This window comes from Amblyraja radiata, chromosome 33 (genome assembly GCF_010909765.2).
Source record: "Amblyraja radiata isolate CabotCenter1 chromosome 33, sAmbRad1.1.pri, whole genome shotgun sequence".
Taxonomy (NCBI): Eukaryota; Metazoa; Chordata; class Chondrichthyes; order Rajiformes; family Rajidae; genus Amblyraja; species Amblyraja radiata.
Genome location: NC_045988.1, coordinates 19,511,819 through 19,527,794, shown reverse-complemented (window position 1 = coordinate 19,527,794; position 15,976 = coordinate 19,511,819). Strand labels below are relative to the sequence as shown.

The 15,976-nt window shown below is 44.2% G+C and overlaps 1 protein-coding gene across 1 annotated transcript in view; it reads left to right on the top strand.

Annotated features, from left to right (window-relative positions):
- The first annotated feature begins 5,193 nt into the window (after window positions 1-5,193).
- Window positions 5,194-15,976, top strand: part of spa17 (sperm autoantigenic protein 17) — a 45,716-nt gene continuing 34,933 nt past the window's right edge. Inside the window, exons 1-2 of the mRNA XM_033049681.1 lie at window positions 5,194-5,871; window positions 8,707-8,777. Of these exons, the coding sequence (XP_032905572.1) occupies window positions 5,718-5,871; window positions 8,707-8,777 (225 nt within the window). The 5' untranslated portion in view covers window positions 5,194-5,717. The remainder of the gene's footprint in view (window positions 5,872-8,706; window positions 8,778-15,976) is intronic.

Sequence of the window (15,976 nt, the reverse complement as noted above, 5' to 3'; positions counted from 1 at the left end):
CAGGCCTTTCCTTGTAGCCCTACTTAAATAGAGGCACAACATTAGCCACCCTCCAGTCATCCTGTACCTCATCCTTGTCTAATGATGATTCATATATCTCAACTAGTGGTTTCTGCAATTTCTTCTCTAGCTTCCCACAGTGTCCGTGGATCTATCTAATCAGGCCTGGGAGATTTATCTACCTTTATACGCCTTAGGACCTCCAGAACCTCCACGGCCATAATACAGATTATCTTTGACATCACCATTAACTATCCCAAGTTCACCAGTCCTCATGTCTCTTTCCATGATAAAAACAAAGGAGATATACTCATTGAGGTCCTTGCCCACCTCCTGTGACTCCACATAGAGATGACCGTTTTAGTTTCTGAGGGCTTTATTCTTTCTGTGGTTCCCTCTTTGGATCTCTTTGTATTTTCCTTAATATCATCTGTCAGAGCTCTCGCCTACCCCACTTGTGCCTTCCTATTTTCTTTCTTAAGTATGTTCTTCAGTTCCTGAAACTCTTCGAGGGATACACTTGATCCCAGCTGTGTATACCTGTCCTATACCATCACCCTTTTCCTCATCAGAGTCTCAATCCAGGCTTCCTTGTTCCCACCTGCCTTGCCCTTCACTATAACAGGAACATGCATACCCTGAACACCTGTCACTGCACTTTTAAGATACCCATTCCTTCCTTCTCTCCAGAGATGCTGCATGTCCCCTTGAGACCCTCCAGCTGTCTGTGTCTATCTCCACTTTCCAAATGTTCCTTTGTCCCTAAACAGCCTACTCCAAACAACTTTAGTAAATTTCAGTCTAATACCATCTAAGTTGGCCTTGTCCTATTTCACGATTTGAATTTAGCTCAAGAAATGTTTCCCTTCTTCAATTAGGACTAAGGTCTCCATTACTTCCACATGTCCTTGCCAACAGACGCTTATTTTAAACTTAATGGGAGTGTAGAATCTTCAACAGCTCGATCAATAGTGCATTGAAATGTCAATCTTAGATTATGTGCTCAAATTCTGGATTTTAGATTAGGTAGTTAAATCTTAAAGTAGGGATTTAATTGAAAAGCCTCTGATAGTGGTGAGAGTGAGACTAAGCCAACACATTACTTTTAATTCAGTTTAGCTTCAGGTGGAAGTGGATTAGGACACAATCATTTATTGGATATACCTGCATGTGTTTATTGTAGGCACTCAGGAGATTTCTAAGTAACAGATAGAATGCTTTTGTAAATTACATGTGTACAGTGAAGAATAAATGTTGCTCCTATGGAATCCCTTAATGGTTGCTTTGCTGAGAGTTAGAGTGATAATGTCACCCAAGTTTTCCAGGTCAGCTCTGTCGCATAACTTTTCCAAGCAATTTTTTGTAGCTGGTATGAAGAACAAGCAAAAGGTAGGAATGAAAAGGAAATTAGGCTCAGTGCAATTAGGAGATTTTTGTTGGCTGGGAATATTGAAGGGCGAGCAGCTGAGAAAGTTGGAGATCAGATAGAGATCAGTTAGTTTAGTTTAGTTCAGAGATGGGGGTCAAGGAAAGAGCGTTCACATCACGGCCTTGTTTCCACTAATCTTTCCACCACCACGCACAAGAAGCACAAGGAACGCAAGACAGACACCATTGTGCAGATGCCGAGAAGTGTGTTCAGCTCTGGCTGAACAACTTCTAATCTTGTACATGGACTTGATAAGAAGAAGAAGTTTAGAGATACAGCATGGAAACAGGTCATGTGGTGAAAGGAGTTCATGCCGACATCTTCATACTAGTTCTATGTAATCCCACTTTCTCATCCATTGCCTACACATGAGGGGGCAATTTACAAAGGCCAATTAACCTACAAACCTGCACGTCTTTGGAATGTGGGAGGAAACCGGAGCACCCGGAGGAAACCCATACGGTCACAGGGAGAAGGTACAAGCTCCACAGAGGCAGCACCTGAGGTCAGGATGGGACCCAGGTCTCTAATATGTGAGGCAGTGAGTGGCTCCACCAGCTGCACCACTGAGCAGCACTTAACCTGAATGTCACCTATGTGGTTTAGTGTGCACTTTAATACAAAGCTGGCCGTTGACAATAATGTGGCAACTAACAATGAAGGGAAAGGAAATCCGGAGTATAGGAGTGATTCAGTGATAGTATCTTTGTCTCTGTGTAAGGACATTGAGTCAAGAACCAGGGGCCACAGTTTAAGAATAGGGGGTAAGCCATTTAGAACTGAGATGAGGAAACACTTTTGAATTGAGTTGTGAATCTGTGGAATTCTCTGCCTCAGAGGGCAGTGGAGGCCAATTCTCTGCCTCAGAGGGAGTGGTGCTGTGTTTGATGCTGCTTTCTCCCATGTTCAGAGACTTGTGTTCAAACCTGACCTCTGGTGTTGTCCATGTGGAGTTTCTACATTCTCCCAGTGACTGTGTTTCCTTCCATACTCCAAATATATGTAAATTGGTAGATTAATAGGTCACTCTAAATTACCTGTAGTGTGCCAGCGAATGGTTGAATCTAGTTGATGGAAATGGGGGTGAATAAGTACCCCTATAGTACGTTCATGTTATGTTGTGGCAATTTCAGGGTTGATTCACTTTATTTATCAGCTTCAGATAATGGTTGAACACTCACATGAGTCTGATTCAAGCCACATACCAACATATGAGTCTGATTCAAGCCACATACCAGCATGTGAGAGTAAATAAAATACTGCTGAACAGCAATGATGCTGAAAGTCTGCCTTCCAACATTGTGGCTTTTCAGACAAGCATAAAAGCTCTAACAAAGAGGAATTGACCAGGGATGTTAACTCTGCTTATCTCTCCACAGATCTATTCGGTATTTCTATCCATTCTTGTTTTTACTGGAAGTGTCCTGGTGGCTCACACATTCATCTGAGGTGGAGTTCATTGCCACAGGTGGCTGTGGAAACCTTTGGGTCAAAAAAGTTCAATACCAATGGGTATTTTTAAAGCAAAGATTGATAGATACTTGATTAGTAAGGGCGTCAAAGGTTAGATCATAAGATCAGAAGTGATAGGAACAGAATTAGGCCATTTGGCCCATCAAGTCTACTCTGCCATTCAATCAAGGATGATCTATCACTCCCTCCTCACTCCATTCTCCCGCCTTCTCCTCATAACCTCTGACACCTGCATATATCAAGAATATATATCTATCTCTGCCTTAAATATATCCACTGACTTGGCCTCCACAGCCTTCTGTGGCAAAGAATTCCACAGGCTCACCACCATCTGACTAAAGAAGGGTGAAAAGGGGAAAAGGCAGGAGAATGGGGTTGAGAGGAAAAAATAGATCATCCGTGATTGAATGGCGGAGTAGCTTAATGGGCCAAATGGAATAATTCTACTCGTATGTCTTATGATATTATGGTCTTATTGGACCATGGTGTGATTGCAAGGGGCCAGTGTTCTGACCTCCCCACCATCGAAGGGATTTATCGTAGCCTCAAAAAGGCAGCCAGCATCATCAGAGACCAACACCAGTCTGGCCACACACTCATTTCACCCCTGCCATCGGGAAGAAGGTACAGGAGTCTGAAAACTGTAACGTCCAGGCACAGGAACAGCTTCTTCCATACAGCCATCAGGCCATTAAACACTACAACCTCAAATAAGCTCTGAACTGCAATAGACTACTATTATTATTATTATTATTATTATTATTATTAATATTATTATTATTGCATTACTATTGTTTGTTTTTTGTGTGAACGTATATGTGCATGCATATATTCACACGTATATATGTGTGTGTGTATTTGTGAGTATGTGTATCAATACACACTGAAATTTTTTTCTCTCGTTTATCATATTGTTCATAGTGCACTATATTTACAAATTCTGTTGTACTAATAATGTCATTGTTCTATCTGGGACATATGACAATAAAATACTCTTGTCTCTTGACATAGGGATGACCTTCTCTAATAATCTGGGTCACATTACCACAGCCCACCCCAGAGCTGTGACAAGTGACTGCTCCGAAGTCTGAAGAAGGGTCTCGACCCAACATATCACCTCTTCCTTCTCTCCAGAGATGCTGCCTGTCCCGCTGAGTTACTCCAGCATCTTGTGTCTGTCTTCAGCACAAGTACCTGCTCCGTCCCGACTCCAGCGTTTCTCCGGTTTCGACCCTTGCGCGCCCCGTAGGTGAGTGCCCGAGCCGCCGTTTCCAGGCAACGATTCAACAACTTGACAACGGAGCAGCGGGGCCTAGCAACGGCGGGCGGGTCGAGGACACACAGCGGGGAGCCGGGAGCGGCGGCGGGAGAGAGGGGTAGACCTGGGAGAGAGGGGTAGACCTGGGAGAGAGGGGTAGAGCTGGGAGAGAGGGGTAGACCTGGGAGAGAGGGGTAGAACTGGGACAGAGGGGTAGAACTGGGAGAGAGGGAGAGACCTGGGAGAGAGGGGTAAAACTGGGAGAGAGGGGTAGAACTGGGAGAGACCTGGGAGAGAGGGAGCGACCTGGGAGAGAGGGAGAGGCCTGGGAGAGAGGGGTAGAATTGGCTAGAGAGGGGTAGAGCTGGCTAGAGAGGGGTAGAACTGGCTAGAGAGGGAGAGACCTGGGAGAGAGGGGTAGAGCTGGGAGAGAGGGGGAGACCTGGGAGAGAGGGGTAGACCTGGGAGAGAGGGAGAGACCTGGCTAGAGAGGGGTAGACCTGGGAGAGAGGGAGAGACCTGGCTAGAGAGGGGTAGAACTGGCTAGAGAGGGAGAGACCTGGGAGAGAGGGGGTAGACCTGGGAGAGAGGGAGAGACCTGGGAGAGAGGGGTAGACCTGGCTAGAGAGGGGTAGACCTGGCTAGAGAGGGGTAGAGCTGGGAGAGAGGAGCTGGGATAAAGGGAGAGACCTTGCTAGAGAGGGATACAGCTGGGAGAGAGGGGTAGACCTGGCTATAGAGTGGTAGACCTGGCTAGAGAGGGGTAGACCTGGCTAGAGAGGGGATACCTGGCTAGAGAGGGGTAGAGCTGGGATAAAGGGAGAGACCTGAGAGAGGGAGAGAGACCCTGGAGAGAGAGAGAGAGACCCTGGAGAGAGAGAGAGACCTGGGAGAGAGGGAGAAAGACCTGGAATAGAGGCGTAGACCTGGGAGAGAGGGAGAGATCTGAGATAAAGGGGTAGACCTGGGAGAGGGAGAGTGACCTGGGAGAAACAGAGAGACCTGGGAGAGAGAGAGACCTGGGAGAGAGAGAAGGGTAGACCTGAGAGAGATACCTGAGAGAGACCTGGGAGAGAGGGAGAGACCTGGGATAAAGGGAGAGACGAGATTGGGAGAGATCTGGGACAGAGAGGCAGACCCGAGACGAGACACGCATAAGGATAAGGAAGGAAGAGGGAAAAACCTGGGACAGAGGGAGAGAAAGACTTAGGATAGGTATAGAAAGAGGGAGGGACTGGGGAAAGAACAGTAATTGATACAAAGGTCTAGACAGAGAAGATACCTAGGACAGGGACAGGAAAAGCCCTAGACGTGGGAGAGGAGATATCTGGGACGAAGAGGTAGAGCTCTGGGATAGGTAGAAGAGGCGTGAGAAAGGGAGGAAGAAAACCTGGGTCAGAAAGAGGAGATTCCTGGGATAGAGAGGCCTATGACGAGAGATTACATAGTTGGCCCAACAGTTTTCTGAGGAATAACAAGCTAAGGCTAATATTCAGGTTCGCGTTTTAATTAGCAGTGGGTTGGATATTGTATATTGGTCTCAGAGCTTGTACCAGTATGTCAGTACCATTTTCCAACACCACTCTCCGAATTCCCCGTGGCTTTGGGAACTTGTTGGAGGGGCTGTCCAGAGAGGTGCTGAGGGATCAGCCAGCTGACATCGTAGGGTTCGCTGCCGCCTATTTTGATGATCTGCTCAAAAAGAGAATCGGTAACTCAAATTATTCCTATGCCTTAAACTCTCTGACCTACATTGTCTTCCAATCTCCTAATTCAAAGATCTTTGCCTTTGCATCCTGATACCTTCACGTCCTCTGTCCTCTCTATGTTTGTGGCTTTACAGTTCACTACTATTTCTTCCAGCTTCAGCTCTAGCTGATATTCCACACTGCTGTTGCCTTCACCATCTCACCCCTATGTTCTGAGATTTGCTTCTTCGCAAACTCCCATCGTTCAAGTTCTGTGTCACAGGTTCTGGACTGCATGATCTATTTCTGGACTCAATTTCTGGACAGTATCATAGGGCTGGTTGCATGATTGCTTTCTAGGTTCTTGTCAAAAGGGAGAGTGAAGTTTATTTTAATATCATGGAGCGAGAGATAAAATATGCTTCATGCCTTTACCATTAAGTCTTGTGGCATGTCAAAAGGGATGAATGAACACATGCCCATGTTGAATACACATGGAAGAAGCACCTAAGGTATAAAGGGTTGAAATGCCCACAACCTAGAGTGCCTCAGTGTCACCAACATTAATCGAGTTGGCTGAGCCCTGAAAATAATTACCAGACTGGGTCTGTGGCAGGTGATGAATTAACCAATGAGCGATTAACTCACTTGACCTCATCCTCATCATTCTATCAATTTAAGATGTATCTTCCATGACAGTATTAGTGGAGACTCAAGGAACAAGAGGGAAAGATTGATCAGCCGTGTTTGAATGTTGGAGTAGACTTGATGGGCTGAATGGCCTAATTCTGCTCCTATAACATGCTGGTTTACAAAAAAAGACACAAAGTGCTGGAGTAACTCAGCAGGTCAGGCAGCATCTCTGGAGAATACGAATAGGTGATGTTTGGGTCGGCAGCCTTCTTAGAAGTCCTTACAGAACCATTTTTATTTACATACTGGTTAACAAAATCACATAATTTAATGTCCATTTCTACTTGTCTCTGACCTGAAGAGGACAATTAATAGACAATAGACAATAGGTGGGAGGAGTAGGCCATTTTGCCCTTCAAGCCAGCACAGCTATTCAATGTGATCCTGGCTGATCATCCACAATCAGTACCCACAATCAGTACTACTTTGTTGGGCCTGGAGATACATATAAGTCAGAGCAGGCAAGGATAGAGTCATAGAGCGTGGAAACAGGCCCTTCAGCCCAACTTGCTCATGCCGACCAACACCCCATCTACACTAGTTCCACCTGCCTGCTTTTGGCCAATATCCCGCCTGTCCTATCCATGCACCTTTCTAAATATAGCTTAAACGTTGCGATAGTACTTGCATCAACTATCTCTGGCAGCATGCACTATACAATCATCACCCTTTGTGTAAAAACGTTATCACTCAAGTTCCCTTTCAATCTTTCTCCCCTCACCCTAAAACTATGTCCTCTGGTTCCCGATTCCCCTACTCTGTACAAAATATTCTGTGCATTTCCCTGATCTATTCCTCTCATGATTTTATACACCTCTATAAGTTTAGTTTAGTTTAATTTAGAGATACAGCGCGGAAACAGGCATTTCGGCCCACATCCGACCAGCGATCCCCACATATTAACACTATCCTACACCCACTAGGGACAATTTTTACATTTATCAAGCCAATTAACCTACATACCTGTACACCTTTGGAGTGTGGGAGGAAACCGAAGATCTCGAAGAAAACCCACGGTTAGATGCCAGTGTTGGGTTAGAACCCACGCAGGGAGAACTCCATACAGCCAAGCACCTGAAGTCGGGATCGAACCTAGGTCTCCGGCGTTGCATTCACTGTAAGGAAGCAACACTATCACTGCGCCACTGTGCAGATCCCTCATCCTCCTGCTTTCCAAGGAATAAAGCCCTAGGTTGTTCAATCTCTCCCTATAGCTCAGTCCCTCAAGTCCTTGCAACATCCTGGTAAATCTTTTCTGAACCCTTTCAAGCTTGTGAATATCGTTCCGATAGCATGGTGACCAAAACTGAACACAATACTCTACATGTGGTCTCACCAAAGCCTCGTATAACTGTAATATAACCTCCCAACGTCTATACTCAGTCCTCTGACCGATGAAGGCCAATGTGCCGAAAACATACTTGACCACCCTATCCACCTGTGACGCCACTTTCAAATAACTTTGCATCTGTACTCCTAGGTCCCTCTGCTCCACAGGGTGGCAGACTGAAGAAGAACAACAGTGAATGATAGAGTTTTTGAATGATCATCTATAAAATTCATGTTTGTAATTCCTAATACTAATTTATTTTATTCCGGACGTATCAGATCAAACTATGCAGTCCCAGTTGTGAATGGTGGTTCTTAACTGGATGAGCTGCTCATGTATGGATGAGGTAGCACACCTCTGCTCTGGTGCTGAAGGAGGAGGTTCCAAAAATATCCTTCTCTTCATCACGATAGGACCAGACAACCTCCTGACTATAATTCCAGAGATGTACTGGAGAATTAACAGCACCTCTAGTTAATCTGTTCTAGCAGTGTTACAACACTGGCATCTAACCAACAATGTGCAGTGTTTAGTCACATTGTTCAACTTGCATAATGCAACCACATGATACACAATTATTCATATTTACATTGAAGTCAAGTAAAATATTAATCTTCCAGCACTTGCAATTGTATGCCTTGCTGCACTAAATCTTGTAAGAAGAAAAGCCATACGATTAAAAAGTAAAATATTTTGTAAGTTCAGAAAATAATGAAGGAATAAAAGTTGTTGCACTATTTTCAACTGAATGCACTCCTCATATTTATTTCCATATTAATCTTCAGAATGTAATTCTCTTTTCTCTCCTCTCCCGACCACCTTCTATTCAATGCAGCCACTGGTATGGACCCTGCAGATTGGGCAGCACAATTAGAGGATCGATTCTACAACAACCATATATTCAAGGTAAGTGCTTGCACCTTTTGACATTTTGGGAGATTGTGTTATATTTTTAAGTTCCCAAATAAGTGAAACACAATTTAAGACATACAGTATTGGAAAACCATCTATGGCATATTTACCCCAATAGTGGTGTAGAATCTCATTTTGCATTTTCTATTGCCAGAAGGGTGAAGCCTTTGGAGAAATTGATATACAATATTACAATACAAAGCCTTAATCATTGTCTTAAAAATGAGTGGGGGGTTGATCAGGTAGGCAGAGAAAATTGCTTTATTGCAGGAGAATCAATGACCAAAGGCTTCAGACCTTTCTACTTTTTGTCTGAAGGTTTACCCAAAGCCATCTGCAAGTTGATTTAATCCTCTAATAGTTTAAATTCTGCAAGCATTATATTTATGCAATCACATAAATTGGGCTACTTGGTTGCTTGGATTATCTGAGAGTCGGATGGAAGTGGGTGAACAGTCCGGATGTGGTCAAGACGTAAAGGCCTTGCGGTATCCTATGGATAGCTGTTCCTTTAGCTGTTCCTTGATATCACATGGAATTAAACAAATTGGCATCTTTTGTGCTGGGGACCGCTGGAGGAGAAGTGTTTCCAACACCAACTCCACATTGCAAATGAGGATTTTGGACTCAAAATCAATGCACGGATGCTGAGTGTGCTAATGTGATGATGCTGTAAATTATATATATTTTTGATTCATCTGTCTATTGAGAATAAATGTACTAGTAGCTGACAAAAAGATAAAGAATTTGAGTTAAAGTTAGCTTGTGGCAATAAAGATACTTGTGTCTGAGAATGTTATTAAGATCCCCAGTAGATACAGTAATTGAATTTACTTTCTTGTCAGTCATGTTAGTTCAATTTTATGTAATTCATTGCTGATACCTAGAAAATCTAAAACTATATTTGATTATTCTTTCATTTTGCTGTTACCTCACATTTGGGTTTCATAATCCTTAACTTTGTAAAAATCTATGCAAAAATACTTACCATTTTTTGGATGCATCAACAAGGATTGGATGCATCAACAAGGATTAGTACCTCACTGATGTTTTGCCCAAATTGATGGGATGACAGGAAATTTCGACATCGATGACATGAAATTTCAACATTTGACATAAACAGAAGTAAAGGAGTTGTGAAGATTCTCTTTCTGTCTCATGGAAGGGATCCAGCTAGCACATGGGAACGTATGGATTGTATGCATTGAGACAAAAGAGACATTCAGGAGGATTCCACCCACGACCTCCTCCGAGGGAAGAGTCATCTATAGCGTCTGTTTTGTGCAACACTAAAAGACCTCGATCCAAATGTGGATCGAAATAGAAGATCTGAGATAATGGGATGAATCAATGCCTTCCTGTGTTTTCCCACAGGCTTTCATCCAAACATACACACCAAAAGTATATTCAAAGCTTTTGAAATGCTCGCATTTGCACTGCTTTATGGCAACCAGGCATAATGTAGCTTTAGGTCAGAGGGAGAAAGTTCAAAGGAGATGTGTGGGGCAAAGAATTTTATGCAGAGAGTGGTGGATGCCTGGAACAACTGCTCGGGGTGATGGTTGGAACAGGTAATAGTGGCGTTTAAGAGGCTTTTAGATAGGCACATAGATATACAGGGGATGGAGGGATTTGGATCATGAGTAAGCAGAGGAAATTAGTTTAAACTGGGGCGTTACAGTATGTTCAGCACAGACATTGTGGGCTAAAGGTCCTGTTCCTGTGTTCTGTTTTATGTTCTAAGTAAGTCATCATCACACCATTCTCTGCCTCATACTCACCACTGACACAATGTGTGCACAATTCGGAGTGGCACTGACGACTGAGTTACAGTTCTCAGAGAAGGACAAGCAAATGGTAGTACAGAGGAAGAACAGCAATTTGCTGTCTGAAAGTTTAATTGAGAATGATCAATGGCTTATCTCACATTTTCAACAGTGGTGAAATAGGATAGCCATAATTTGTCACTACAATTCGACAGAGAAGTGGATGAAAATTTCCAACAAGTACACCAGTGAAGTGACATTGGGCAGCACATTTCTTGGTATTATAGATTATCATTGTCTTAGTCTGGATAGAGATGGATGTGTGCTAGTTGTGGGTGGTAATGACCCAATTAACAATGCCAAAACCATTGCAGGGTTTAGCCAAATCTCCTTTCCATTTCCTGGGTCTGTAAAGGCACTGCTCTATTTCTAGCTAGCAGTGACGAGACCTATGAATAGTCAGTGACTTTACAGGTAGAGGCACCCACGCTGATTCCTTCGATCAAGGAGAGAGAAATTGCAGGCCAGAGTATATATATGTATATATATATATATATAAAAAAGTCTGAGCCAAAGTGAGGGCAGGTAGAAATAGCCAACAATACAAACCAAAATAAAGAGTTCTTTATATAAAGTTGAAGAATATAACATTGAGGGCTGCAGGCTGCACTGTGCCCAGATCCAAAACGAGGTGTTCTTCCTCAGGTTTGTGTTGAGCCTCATTGTAACAGTGTATGAGGCCGCAGGCAAAAAGGTCAGGGTCTTGAGCAAAACACAAATTGTTGGAGGAACTAAGCAGGTCAGGAAGCATCTGTAGAGGGAATGGACAGGTGACGTTTCCCGGGTCAGGACTCGTCTGGAGTCCGGATAAGGATCTCGACCTGAAATGTCACTATCCAATCCTTCCGCAGATGCCTGACCAGCGGAGTTCCTCCAGCACTTTGTGTTTTGCAAAATATTCCAGCATCTGCAGTTCCTTGTATCTCCATGTTTGGGATCTTTCCAGGTGATGCATTAATAGTAAGATTAAATGAGAACTAACCAGTTTGAAGTTTGATCTTTATTTTATGAGGAGTTACGATGAGGGATTACGTGAAGACCCCGCCAGCACGCATGCGCGACACACTTTAAAGCAGCGGTGTGGAATCACAGAAAACAACACAATGACTGAAATAAACATAGTAAAGATAAGCAGAACAAAGATACCAGTTGACCTTTATAATTGAGGGTGGGAGCGGAGGGCACGTAATCCCTCATCGTAACTCCTCATAAAATAAAGATCAAACTTCAAACTGGTAAGTTCTCTTTTAATCTTACCATTTTACTTCGGAGTCACGTGAGTGACTACGTGAAGATTTTAAAGCTCTGTGATTTCAAACCGTGTAACAGTTCATACTTCACTCGCTGCCGAAGTCATCCAAGGGAGGAAGTATGTTATCGTAATCAAACATGAATCTATTTATAAAACAATAATGGTATTTATTTGAAAACAATAACAAAGAAAATAATGCTCCCCCAGGCTTAAATTATATATTTGCAGAGTCTAAAATACTCTCTGCAAATAAAACAGGTTTTGCTAATGGCTTGTTGTAGAACGTTTGAAAAGTTCTTTCCATGGACCACCCCGCTGTTGCCAGGATGTGGTCTAATGGCACGTCCATTCTTTTAGCCGCCGACGTGGATGCTGCCCTGCTGGAGTGAGATGTGTAAATATCAGTATCCACTCCAGCAGCTCCCAGTACCTGTTTGAGCCATCTAGAGATGGTTTGACTCGACACCCGACCATGTGGCTTTTTGTGGCTGACCCATAGTGCTTTTTCTCTCCCTCGGGAATTTAGGTTATGTTGATGTATAGTAGAAGGTGAGTCATGACACATAAACGGGGGTCAGGTGGGTAAGCCCGGAATTCCATAATGAGTCCTGAAGTTCCTGGCCTGCTCTGTTTTACCAGCTCCTGAATGGTGAATGTTATTTGGTCTGATGTTACGACCATATTGTCCAGTCTGAGTAGGTAAAGGGACTGGACCCTTTGTGCTGAGGCTAACGCCATCAGCATAGCCGTTTTCAGGGTTAGCTGTTCCAGAGTGAGGGATCTGGCTGGTGGCCATCCCCTTAGGTATGTCAGGACAACGCTGACATCCCAGATCTTGGTGTACCTAGGTCTAGGGGGGTTAGAATTGATGATCCCTCTCATTAATTTGGCCACCAGCGGATGAGACCCTATGACCTGTTGTCCTGGTGCCTGTCTTAGGTAGGCCGACAGTGCACTTCTAGCACAATTGATAGCGCTATAGCTCCAGACCTTCATCATGGTGAAGGCTGGCCAGGAACTCCAGTACATTAGTTATGGTGGTTGATCAGTAGGTTGCCCCTGTTCTCGAGCAGTATGTTTCCCATTTTCTTATACTCGAGAGGTATTGTTTCTTGGTGGAAAGTCTGTGAGATGCTGTCATCGTGTCCATGGTTGTTAGACGATCCCAGGTCCAGCAAAGTTATTTTTAGAATCTGCAACCCAGTAGGTTTATTCTGTCATGGCATGGGTGACTTTCGCCTGACACAGGGTGAATCAGTAGATCTGGTCTGCTGGGAATGGTCATGGGTGTTTCAACGACCCTGTCAAGGATCGCTGCTGCCTCAGGGTCTGGTTCCCAAGCGACATACATTGGTACCTGGTGATTCAGTCGGGATGAAAAGAGATCGATATCTGGTTTTCCATATTGCTTTGTAATTTCAGCAAATACTTTGGGGTTTAACATCCATTCGGTGTTATCATTGAATTTGCGTGACCTGGTGTCTGCCACTGTATTTAGCTTACCTGGTAGGTAAGTTGCTGATAGCCAAATATGTTTGTCGACACACCATTGCCAGATTGTGTTGACCAAATTATCACATATCGATTTTATCCTGCCCATATGGTTAATATAGGCCACCACTGTGGTATTGTCAATCTGCAAACGAACATGCAAATGGTGCATATTTGTACAATATGCTTTTAAACCATAGAACGCACCCAACATTTCCAAATAATTTATGCCCAGTATCTGTAGTAGTGATGATTCTAGATTAGTCCATCTATCACCTGTACTGGATATGGTGTTAGTTGCTCCCCAGCCTTGAGCACTGGCATCTGTTTGTATAGTTAATGTTGGGTTATTGATAATGATGGGACTGAAACTATGCCAAATGTTCTCTTTCCACCATTGTAACTCTGATATTGCTTCAATGGACAATTTCATGGTTCGGTGAAAGTGACCTGCATGTTGTTTTAACGCTTGCATCTTTGCTCTTTGTAAGTTCTGATAATGCAAAGGTCCAAACTGGGTAGCTGGAAATGCTGCTACCAATTTCCCAATTACTCTTGCCACTTGTCGAATGGTTGGTCGATTGTTAACCATTAATATGTTACAGGTTTGTGCCAATTCTGCTGATTTTTCTTTTGGCAACGTTACAGACATGTGGACTGAGTTAATTGTGAATCCCAGATAGTCCATAGTTGTGGATGGCGTCAACTTAGATTTATCTGGATGTATGACAAAGCCCAAGGTTTCAAATAAATGTTTCGTAGTTAATACTGCTGAATTAGCTAATTCCATGGTTTTGCCTATCATCAGAATATCATCAAGATATGCCATGACAATATGTTTTTGTTTTCTTAATATTGCCAAGGCTGGTTTTAATATCTTGGTAAACAATCTTGGGGCTGATGTTAGGCCATTAGGCAACGATTTGTACTGCCATAGTTGCCCCATCCAGTACGATGATCCTTATGAATGCGTACTGAATAGTATGCATCTTTTAAGTCGATGCTTGCCATAAAGTATCCTTTGGAAATCAATTGTTTGGCAGTTACAAATGTTTCCATTTTAAAGTGTATATACCTAACAAAAGTATTCAATGTGGTTAAATCAATGATGATGCGACATCCACCATCTTTTTTGGTTTTAGTAAATATATTTGACACAAATTCCAAAGGTTCATGTTTAGATTTCTCTATGATACCCTTTGTATGTAACCTCACCAGTTCTGCTTGTCCCTCACGTTTTTCTTTTAGTGAGAGGGTAAAACCCCTTTGGGGTGCATGCTGAACTGGTGGCATGTTTTCTTGAATGAATTCAATTTTATATCCTTGAATACTGTTAAGTATATAACTATCAAGTGTGATAGTCCTCCATGCTTCCATAAACAAGTGTAGTCTCCTCCCTGTTAGCACAATCCCCCCACTTTTTATGTACTGGTAGGAACCAGACCCACCTACCTCCATTGCTATTGGTGGTGTATTCATTTCTTCGGTTTCTGGTTCCTTGTCTGTCAGGGTGGTGCTGTTGGGGGGTGGCGCATTTCCCATGGGGCCCGCTCTGGGCCCTGTCCTAAAAAAGACTTCCAGGGATGGTATGCAGGCCCCGAGCTTTCACCAGTACCATGAAGTAGACGCCTACTGGTGGATGCGATGGTGTACTGCCGCCTGGGTTGCGTGGTTCTGCTCGTTCCGGGTCCTGCCCTCATGAGGCCAAATGCCTTGGATTCTTCGTCCAAATCTTTGACTTGCTTTGGCAAGTCCTTGCCAAATAGCAGGATCTGTGGTTCTGAGGTCGGCGTTCTACACAGTCCTGCGAATTTTGAATTGAGGGCAGGTCTTATGGCCTCCTTCTGGAGTTTGTTAATCTCATACTGTGTGTTGCACAGTAGAGCCAGGGTGTCTTGTTGGTTTGTTGTCATGTCTACCCCGTCCACGGAACGAGCATATGGGGTGATAGCCGACGTCAGGAGCTTTAATATCTTTGTCTGCCTTCCGCAAAGACCGCTCCCTCCGCAACTCCCTCGTCAATTCTTCCCTTCCCTCCCGCACCACCCCCTCCCCGGGCACTTTCCGTTGCAACCGCAAGAAATGCAACACCTGTCCCTTCACCTCCCCCCTCGACTCCATTCAAGGACCCAAGCAGTCGTTCCAGGTGCGACAAAGGTTCACCTGTATCTCCTCCAACCTCATCTATTGCATCCGCTGCTCTAGATGTCAGCTGATTTACATCGGGGAGACCAAGCGTAGGTTGGGCGATCGTTTCGCCGAACACCTCCGCTCAGTCCGCAATAACCTACCTGAACTCCCGGTGGCTCAGCACTTCAACTCCCCCTCCCATTCCCAATCCGACCTCTCTGTCCTGGGTCTCCTCCATTGCCAGAGTGAGCAACAGCGGAAATTGGAGGAACAGCACCTCATATTCCGTCTGGGGACCTTGCGTCCGTATGGCATTAACATTGAATTCTCCCAATTTTGCTAGCACTTGCTGTCTCCTCCCCTTCCTTTACCCTCTAGCTGTCTCCTCCCACCCTCCCATCCGCCCGCCCTCGGGCTCCTCCTCCTCCTCCCCTTTTCCTTCTTTCTCCCCCCCCCCCCACCCCCCATCAGTCTGAAGAAGGGTTTCGGCCCAA